This window comes from Castanea sativa, chromosome 3 (assembly GCF_040712315.1).
Source record: "Castanea sativa cultivar Marrone di Chiusa Pesio chromosome 3, ASM4071231v1".
In the NCBI taxonomy this organism is placed as follows: Eukaryota; Viridiplantae; Streptophyta; class Magnoliopsida; order Fagales; family Fagaceae; genus Castanea; species Castanea sativa.
In genome coordinates, this window is record NC_134015.1 from 57090214 (window position 1) to 57099192 (window position 8979).

An 8979-nucleotide genomic window follows, 5' to 3' on the forward strand; every position below is an offset into this window, starting at 1 on the left:
ACGGTATCGTGAAGAATTAACCTTCCACCAAGCCAAAATATTAAACTTATCATCCAAGACATCTTCACAATTCTCTAACAAGTATTTATCAACCTCTGATTTGGTCATCTGATTAATATAACGTCCAGTGTGCTCTACAATTGCATCATCCTCATTGCCTTCGCATCAACCACACTAGAATCATCTCCCTCCATTGATCCACTTGGTTTTTGTCCTTGGGCTTATGCAGCAGCACTAGCACTACTACTCCCCACTTGATTTTGAGCATAAGCATTATATAAATCCACCAAAACAACCTTTATTCTTTTTGCCATATCAACAGCCTTTTGGTTCTCATACAATGTACCAAAACAGTACTCAAGATACCTCATCTTGTATCGAGGATCAAGAACTAGCCCTACATACAACAAGTGATTCGTATTATCAAAGTGTGGTTAATTGTCCAAATTTGTAATTTTTTGTAATCAGCCATTTTTTTTCAACAAATAACTATCTTTTTCATACTCCAAATCAATTGTGTCATGAATTGACATGAGCTCCAAAAAGAAAGAATTGCTAGTGACATAATTAGCACCCGAAAATCGCAAGGTTGCATCATAAAAAATTTTAAGAAATTTCGAAAAGATCCTAATCTTTTCCCAATCCACATCACCCATTCCCCAAGCAACCTCATCTATATCACTTCCATCTTCCTTTTCCACCTCTCTAATTGTCATAAGATAATTTGGATCTTCTTCCTCCAATCTCTCAAAAGCTTTTTGATACTTCTCAGCCTTCTCCAACATAATATAGGTGTAGTTCCACCTAGTGGGCACATCTAAGCACAACTGACCTTTAAACTCAACTTTCTCCTTCTCCGCACATAACTTAAATGTGTTTTGTCTTTGTGGAGACGATCTCACATATCGCACAGATTTTCTCACCTTCACTATTGTCTCATCCATTTCAACTAACCCTTCACGAACAATTAAGTTCAAGATATGAGCACTACACCTCACATGCAAGTATTTATGCCCTAAAATTGTTGCCTTCCTATGCTTAGTCTTTTTTTGAATAAAAGAAATCAGCCCACTATTAGAAGCAGCATTATCAACTGTAATAGTTAAAATCTTGTCTATCCCCCAATCAAGTAAACACATCTCATAAAGTGGTGTCATAAGTTGAAATCCTATCATATTTATAAAAAAAAAATATTGAGATATTGACTTTAAGCCCTTCAGCCGAAGAATGGACCCATTTGAACTCTCGTACAGTCGTACTAAAACCCACCCTCCTCAGGTAACGAATCTCACTCATGCAATATGATCAATAATGAACCGAACAGAGCACCAATACATTAATAAGACCCATCTCCAATATCCAACCTCAACCACCACCCATGTTGACTCAGCCTAATCTTCATAAGCAAACTTAACTCCCCTAAAGATTAGGTTCAATATCAAGGAATCTCACCCACAATGATAACCTTTGAGTACTAACAAACTTTCCTCCCCTCAACATTAATTGCACTTCACTCACCTTCAATCACATCAAATATGAATGAACTTATGCCTCGATTGCATCCTGAGAAACGTCGTCTTGAGGCACATCCCATAAATGGACCAAAGGAGGTAGCTCTAGCCTCTAGGCATATTTAAAAACCCAAATTTAAGGTGTGATTTACATGTTAAAAAAATATACATATATTATAGGGTAAAGTGTTAGATCCAGTGTCTAGTTATACTGAACCTGTTAAGATAGTGACATATGTCCACTTTTAATCACGTGTCATCATCTCAACGAGTTCAATACATAGAATGCACTAAACCCGAGCCAAGTCTCATATAAAAACCTAATAGTCCCACTAGCTAGGATATGCAATTTTTCTCCCAAGAATAGAACAATATCCTGGATATTTACACCCCCATATACACCCTTTTTTCTTCTTTTTTGAGAAGGAAAAAATATAATAAAAAATATTCAAGAATAAACTAATGAAATTATTAAATATATCAGATGTGAATTTATTAGATCAAATGATGACATTAGTATTCCCCATATGCACATTTAGAAGAATTAAAAATTTTAAGTTCATTTCATATTTTTGTATTGAGTCATGAGTGACTTGCATTGATTGGTGTAGAGTATAACACAATCAAATTCCAGACTAGCAACGACTTTATATAGATATTCCAGCATAAAATATTTGCCATTATTCAACTACATGTGAGGTTAGTATGCTGGAGCAAGATTATTTTAGTTGTAATCATCCACTATCTACAGCCTCAGATTCAACTAAAGATCCATAGCATCGAAGGACAGTTGAGGTTTATAAATAATAAAATGGACTCATAAGAGAGGAATCATAGTTAGGCTTGACACAGCAAAGGCCTCTTGGGCCTAATGCAGCTAAAGCCATTGGACTGTAATTGGCTCAATCAATGCCTTCTTTAGCTGAAGTCATACATAAACATTCCATCATTTCATTGGACTGCGTACCATGCGTTGTCATCCTGCAACGTCAAGAATATAATATTGCAGCGTGTTATATCAAACATCGAACCAAAATTCAACAGCCCTCCATCTGTTTTAAGGTGCAAATTTACCGAATGGTAAAACTTGTTGCACACAATTTTTTTTTACACAGTTTTACACCCTCCACCATCACCCCCCAACCCCCCTTCTCCAAAGCAACTAGAATTCACGATTTTCATTGTAAAACAGTCTGTGTAATAAACACTACCCTTTACTAAATTCTCTCTCTTCCACATGTAAACTGTAATCAAAGAGATAATCCATTGTAAATCCCAACTCTAGCCATGACAGGTGCGAATAACATTCATATTGATAGCAGTGACCAAAGATATTGTTAATTGAATCTGGGAGAAAAAGATTTGCATCAAACTGCAAATGTTTTGAGCTTTTATCTACAATGAGAGTTGCTTGAGTTGATTTGGTCATGTTCAAAAGAGAACTACTAATGCTCCGGTAAAAAAGAGTGAGTTGTTCCATGTTGAGAGAAACGAAAAAAAAAAGTAAAGGAAGACCAAAATTTACACTAGTAAAAGTTTTAAAAATAACATGTCAATTACAAAAATAGCAAAGAGTATGACTTTAGATATAATAGACTGAAGAAAAAGAATACAAGTAGTCAACCCTAACTAATCTATTGAGAATTCATAGCCAGCCCCAAAATTTTTGGACCAAGGCAACTACCCAAAAAATTTGTTTGAAAGAAACTGCTTCTGAAATCCTGGACCAACATTTAATTTCCCTACTTTTTGACCTACTAGTAATAATGCTATATCACCTAGGTATTACGTTATGTTGATAGAAACGACAGATCAAAAAAGGAAATGAAAGATGAAAAAATTTAAGCTGTTGATTTCTCCTCTTCAGACACATTCCTAGATAGCTGTTGCAGGAAGTTCCCAAGCAGCCTCTGATCCAAAAACATACTAGGTATCTGCAAGGAAGAACTATTACTATTAAAGTATTAAGTAAAGGTTGCACACACAACACCACACGTCCACACACACACACAAGAGAGAGGGAGAGACCTTTTCCCCAAAGAAAATTTTTGTATTATCAGCTATGGCCTCAACGAATTTAAGCTCAAGAAATTGCGGTGTCAGCTTCAACTTGTTTGCTTCAGCTTCCTTCAGTAAACTAGAAATGTAGAGAGAGCAATATCATTAATCATTTCTATAATACCATATTCATATCTTTTAAACTGAAAAGTGAATCAAGCTCTTACCGGTAGAAATATGCATCAGCCAAACTCTTTTCCCGAGCCATGTATATCTGGTTCTCAATTTCTTGCTGCTTCCTGGCACTATCCTTTTCCATCAACTTCTGTTCCATGAGGATCTTACTCACATTTGCATTCTTCTCAGCTTCACTCATAGCCATTTTCTTACTTGTCTCTGCCTCTTTCTCAACCACTCTCTGTTTCTCAATAGCAATTAAGACCTAACAAAGCAACATCAACATAAAACATAGAATGATGCACTCTATTAACTTCAAAGGCTTACTATATAATAAATTATCCAATATGTTTTTCATTGACTGGGTGTGGGTGCAAAAACATGCATGTACAAAGTTGGGATATAAGTGAAAAAAGCTCAAAGGACCAAGGCTAACTGGTTTAAAGGGTAAACTCAATGTTCAGCCATAATTTGAAATAACAAACATAGATTAAAAGCACATTTAATTTAGAAAGAATCTACATATCAAGAATCATATTGTGTGCAAGTGTGTGTGTGTGTGTCTATTTGCTTTGCTTGACTAACAGAGGAAAATAAAAGAAAGTAAAAGGACCTTCTATCATATTCAGGAAAAAGAAACCAAACCTTAGTGCGTTCCTCTTCCATCTGTTCAAAATTGTGTCTTATGCTTTCCGGGATTTTTGGCTTTGTAACACGAACACTAATGATTTCAATACCTGGAGCATAACGTGTGCAGTCACCCTGGAGAGCATCTTTCATCTTTTCATCAATCTGTGAGAGTTAAACGCTTTGTCAATATAACATGAAATAAATAAATAGAAAAGGATTTGATTACCCCTACACTAGCACATGGTGCCATGATGTTACACAACCATATGAAGTATAGTTATAAGGAGCTTCTTAATAATGCTGGCAACTTAACACCAACATAGATTCCTGAAGAGAAGTAATCCTTGGAAGTCAACACAACACTACTTGCTGGGATTTTCTTGAGGAGGGATCAAATTGTTCAATTTTTCAGTTAAGATTTCAATATGCTAAACAACCTTTCAGATTAAACTACTAAAGCAGAAGAAGAAAAGTACACTACTTTAAACAACACTTGGAAGACTTCTTATACTGTAAAGCTAAATTGGAAGCTCCCAAAATATTTTCATTTATGACTTTAAAGGGTATGTTTTCTTTAGCATTCATACTTGATCAAAAACATCAATGTAGACTTGCTGAAGAGAGTGAGAGCTGCAAAACTGATTGATCTCGTGATGAATTTTGTCATATATCCATGTATTGTCATACTGCACCCCATAGTTCAGCAGAGTGTCATGCACATAGTCTTTGTGAAGCCGGTTAACAACCTGAAAAGGCAGTATAATCAGTGCATGTAAGCTGAACATTTCAAACCTTAGACCACTTGTAAACCATAATGTTAATAAAGAGCAACATCTAGCAGCTTTACCTCTATCTTCTCAAAGTTAATCATTACACCTCCTTTGGTACCACAAGGAATATCCCTCACCTGCAATTATACTCACAGGAAGGATTTGAGCATTAGACTGACAAGATGAAATTACTGAATTTTCATAACATCGAATTTTACCTGATCTGTCTGAAGGGTTACTTGAACAGGCTCATAATGGGTTATAAAAGGCAGCTTCAGATGAAAACCTGAAAATTAAGTGCATGCAGAAATTTCATAAGTTCTAGGAAAGCAACTACTGAATGAAAATCATAAAGAAAGGACCACAGTCAAACCTGGATCGGTAATCATCTTTAGAAGGGCACCTCCTCTCCAGTAAACCCCAACATGGCCTTCAGGGACTTGGTGCAGAACGGAAAAACCATTCCTAGAAGTTGATGATGAAGGAATCACTATCTGTAAAATTTATATTCATGTCAGATATTTTCAAACTCAAATAAAATGATATGAACACTTATTCCAGTGACTGAAATTCAGAATAAATCTAAAATTTTAAACAAACTAGCAATTAATAAGAAAATTATATAGTCACTCCATAAATAAAACACTAATCCAAGAACAACAGACAAGTTTTGATTGTTTTTAGTTTGGTAATTCTTTTGATCAAAAGACTAATTCAAAGTGGGAACTAAATACATTCCCATATCTTCATAGTGGTTCTTTCAAAAACATGCCCTCCAAATCAAATTTTTAAATTTTGGTGTTTTCACATGCGTACAAATTTGGCATTTTCATAAGCTGCATGTTAACTAAAACTTGTTTTGATTCTAGACAAACTGGATTAATAGAGTCAACAAGCTTTGTAATTTGCCAAACATTCAGGCAACACAATTACAAATAGAGTAATTTAGAGATAACTCTACAATCCCAAGTGCATACTCTGTGCCACAATGTAAATTCCTTTAAATTTTTTTTTTTTATGAAAAATAATAAAAGCTTAATTGAACTATGATTTAAACTAACAACAACAATAACAACTAGTCTTAATTCCAAATTATGGTTTGGAATATTTATGGTTTGATAATACCATGACGAAGATGGCGAAAAAGGATAAGAAGACTGCGAGAATAGCTGAGAAACCATTGCCACCGCCACCGCCACCGCGGCCGCCTTGAGGAGACTGTGGAGTTACGGGTCTCGGTTGATATGAATCCATAATGGCGGTTTGTTATTGCAGGTTAGAATTTGGGGAATTTATAGTTTTTTTTTTTACAGCTTTCTTTCTTTTTAAGCGTGGAATCATCTAGGTTACACCGACACGACATTTTTGGCGGCGTACCCGTGTACGACACGTGTCGGACACGTATACCGACACGACGCGCCGGACTCCGGTATCGGAGCGTTGTCTTTTTTTTCGCTTCTCCGACAAGGTGGACATGCCGGCAGTGGAAAAAAAAAACAAAAAATCACTGATTTTGACAGTCGCCGGTGTTCTGAGAAGCCAGTACCGTGAAGGTTGAAACCCATAGACAGTCGCCGGTGCTAGATCGGGCCGATCGGTGAGTCGGCGAGCTCCATAGACAGTCGCCGTCGACGCCGTGCCCTCTGTCCCTTCCGATCTCTCTCTCTCTCTCGGCGTGGACAGGTCCGATCCGACCTCTTCTCTTCTCTCTCTCTGTTTTTTTTTTTTTTTTTTTTCAAGATAACGCGTTATAACTTATACCTTATAACTTATAACGCCTTTTATTTTTTTTTTTTTAATCCCACACTCACTCACTCACTCTCTCTCTCTCTCTCTCTCTCTCTCTCAATATATATATATATATATATATATATATTTTAATCCCAAAAGTTTAAAGCTTGTTTTCCTATTATGTTTTTAGTTTGACGTTGAATGTAGCCTATTTAAAATGTTTATACTCTAAACATTTTATGTTTATTATTATACTACTTTAGGGGTTAGTTTACTTATTTGTAGTTCTTACATAATTTAAATTCTAGATATAAACATATTTTATGTCTAAAAATATTAAAAAATATGTCTAAATATAAAATTTAATTAATTATTTAATTGTCGTGTCCACACCGTATCGTATTCTTATTTTACAAAAATTGTCATATCGCCGTGTCTATATCTGTATCTGTGCATCATAGGAAATATGAGCAAAGCATAATGTTAATAAAATAAAAAATAAAAAATAAATAAAAGGGAGAAAAGAAACTCAAGAAAGAAAAAAGGATGCAATAATAAGAAGTCTTCCTCCGTGAACAAAGTTGTAGCTTTAGTACTAAGGCTGCGTTTGGTTGGGTGTAAAATATTTTTCGAGTATAAAATATTTTCGGGAAAGGAAAATAATTTCTAGTGTTTGGTTGCAATTTTAAAATTATATTGGAAAATAATTTAAAGTGTTTGGTAACATTCAAAAAATGCAAAATTTCCACTAATTTCTCACATTTTCTCAGCTTCCAAACAAATTTTATATCAAAAACATCTACAACACCCACACAGCAGCCATAGAAAAATCCACCACCACCCACACACCAGCACCACACAACACAAAAACCACCAAAACACCACCACAACAACAACAACAAAATCAGAGATCAAAAGCCACAAAAATACCAAAAAAATCAGAGATCAAAAGCCACCAAAACGCCACTACCCACGCCACCACAACAGAAACAAAAAATCCAGAGATCAAAGAGAGAAAGATTGAGAGGTTGAGGGAAAGAGATCGGTAATGGCGGCCAGATTGAGGGAAAAATGATCGGTAACAGCGGCCAGATTGGTAACGACGGAGGTGGGTTTGGGCTTGGGACGGTGGTCTCGCGGCTCGATCTCGTCGACGCGAGCTCGCCGGTGTGGTAGCGATCTCGCGGCTCAATCTTGCCGGCGCGAGCTCGTCTGGGCTTGGGGCTCGATCTCGCCGGAGCGAGCTCGTCAGCTCGTCGGCACTTCTCTCTCTTTCTCCTCTCTTCGTTCTCTGTCTCCCTCTCTTCGTGCTCTCTCTCTCTCTGTTTTCCGTGGAAAATGTGATTTGAAGGTAAAATAGGAACGGATTTGATTTTCCATCGTATAGGGGCTGTTTTACGGTCAAACTGTAAAATAATTTCAGTTGACCAAATTTTTTGTGCTCACCAAACACACGCAAATGGGGAAAATAATTTCTGAAATTGGTTTACCGTTAAACCAAACGCAGCCTAAGTTTGTTGTAGACTAGTCTACAATTAAGTTTCCTCCATGAATAGAGTTAGCTTTAGTGCTAAGTTTCCTCCATTAAATTTGACAACAAACTTAATTGTAGACTAGTCAACAATTAAGTTTGTTGTAAAATTTTGTTTAAAATTTAATTATGTTGAGCCCAAAAAAATTTAGAGTGGTCACAAAATTTTTTTAAAGATAAAAAATCTTAAATTTTTAAAATTTATACATAATAATTTTTATTTTTCTAGGTCAAGGTGGTCCTATGACCACCCTGAACTCTACATAGAGCCGCCCCTAACGAATAACACAAACATTCAAATATCCTTAGAAAATGTTGTGAGTATCAATTTTTTTTATAACACAAAAACCAGGCTATAACGTGTAAGAATCCTATGAGAGTGGCTTTAAGATGAGACAAAAGTTTCGGTACTAGGAATGGTATGAGGTCTTAGGAATCACTTAGTCAATTCCTTGGTGCTTGTCTTATATTTTTGAAATATATAACACTTTTTGTATTTATTTTTAATTCTTATTTTATTTATCATCTAATCCTTCGATTACCTTAATTTACATGAGAATTTTTTTAGAAGAATTCTACATGAGAATTTAATTTGAAAAGTAATAATATTCTGTTAAAATATATATGGTAC

At 35.6% G+C, this 8979-nt stretch overlaps 2 protein-coding genes across 2 annotated transcripts; both read right to left on the reverse strand.

Moving 5' to 3' along the window:
- Positions 1-221: 221 nt before the first annotated feature.
- Positions 222-1139, reverse strand: LOC142629224 (zinc finger BED domain-containing protein RICESLEEPER 2-like). The gene is made up of 2 exons (XM_075803185.1): positions 491-1139; positions 222-397 (listed from the first exon to the last, which is right to left on the reverse strand). The coding sequence occupies exons 1-2, from the start codon at positions 1137-1139 to the stop codon at positions 222-224; spliced, it is 825 nt and encodes a 274-aa protein (XP_075659300.1).
- A 1876-nt stretch (positions 1140-3015) lies between these two features.
- Positions 3016-6923, reverse strand: LOC142630006 (uncharacterized). The gene is made up of 9 exons (XM_075804063.1): positions 6212-6923; positions 5460-5580; positions 5305-5372; positions 5164-5223; positions 4904-5062; positions 4332-4478; positions 3737-3951; positions 3540-3648; positions 3016-3445 (listed from the first exon to the last, which is right to left on the reverse strand). The coding sequence occupies exons 1-9, from the start codon at positions 6338-6340 to the stop codon at positions 3353-3355; spliced, it is 1101 nt and encodes a 366-aa protein (XP_075660178.1). The 5' UTR covers positions 6341-6923; the 3' UTR covers positions 3016-3352.
- Positions 6924-8979: the final 2056 nt, after the last annotated feature.

Excerpts from the sequence above, each read along its gene's own strand:
- LOC142629224 (XM_075803185.1), bottom strand. The coding sequence starts at position 1,139 with ATGTGTTTACTTGATTGGGGGATAGACAAGATTTTAACTATTACAGTT. Across the intron at positions 398-490 it reads TTTGGAGTATGAAAAAGATA|GGCTAGTTCTTGATCCTCGA; the intron begins GTTATTTGTTGA and ends TGTTGTATGTAG.
- LOC142630006 (XM_075804063.1), bottom strand. The coding sequence starts at position 6,340 with ATGGATTCATATCAACCGAGACCCGTAACTCCACAGTCTCCTCAAGGC. Across the intron at positions 5,224-5,304 it reads TAACCCTTCAGACAGATCAG|GTGAGGGATATTCCTTGTGG; the intron begins GTAAAATTCGAT and ends GTATAATTGCAG. Across the intron at positions 3,649-3,736 it reads GCTGATGCATATTTCTACCG|TTTACTGAAGGAAGCTGAAG; the intron begins GTAAGAGCTTGA and ends CTACATTTCTAG.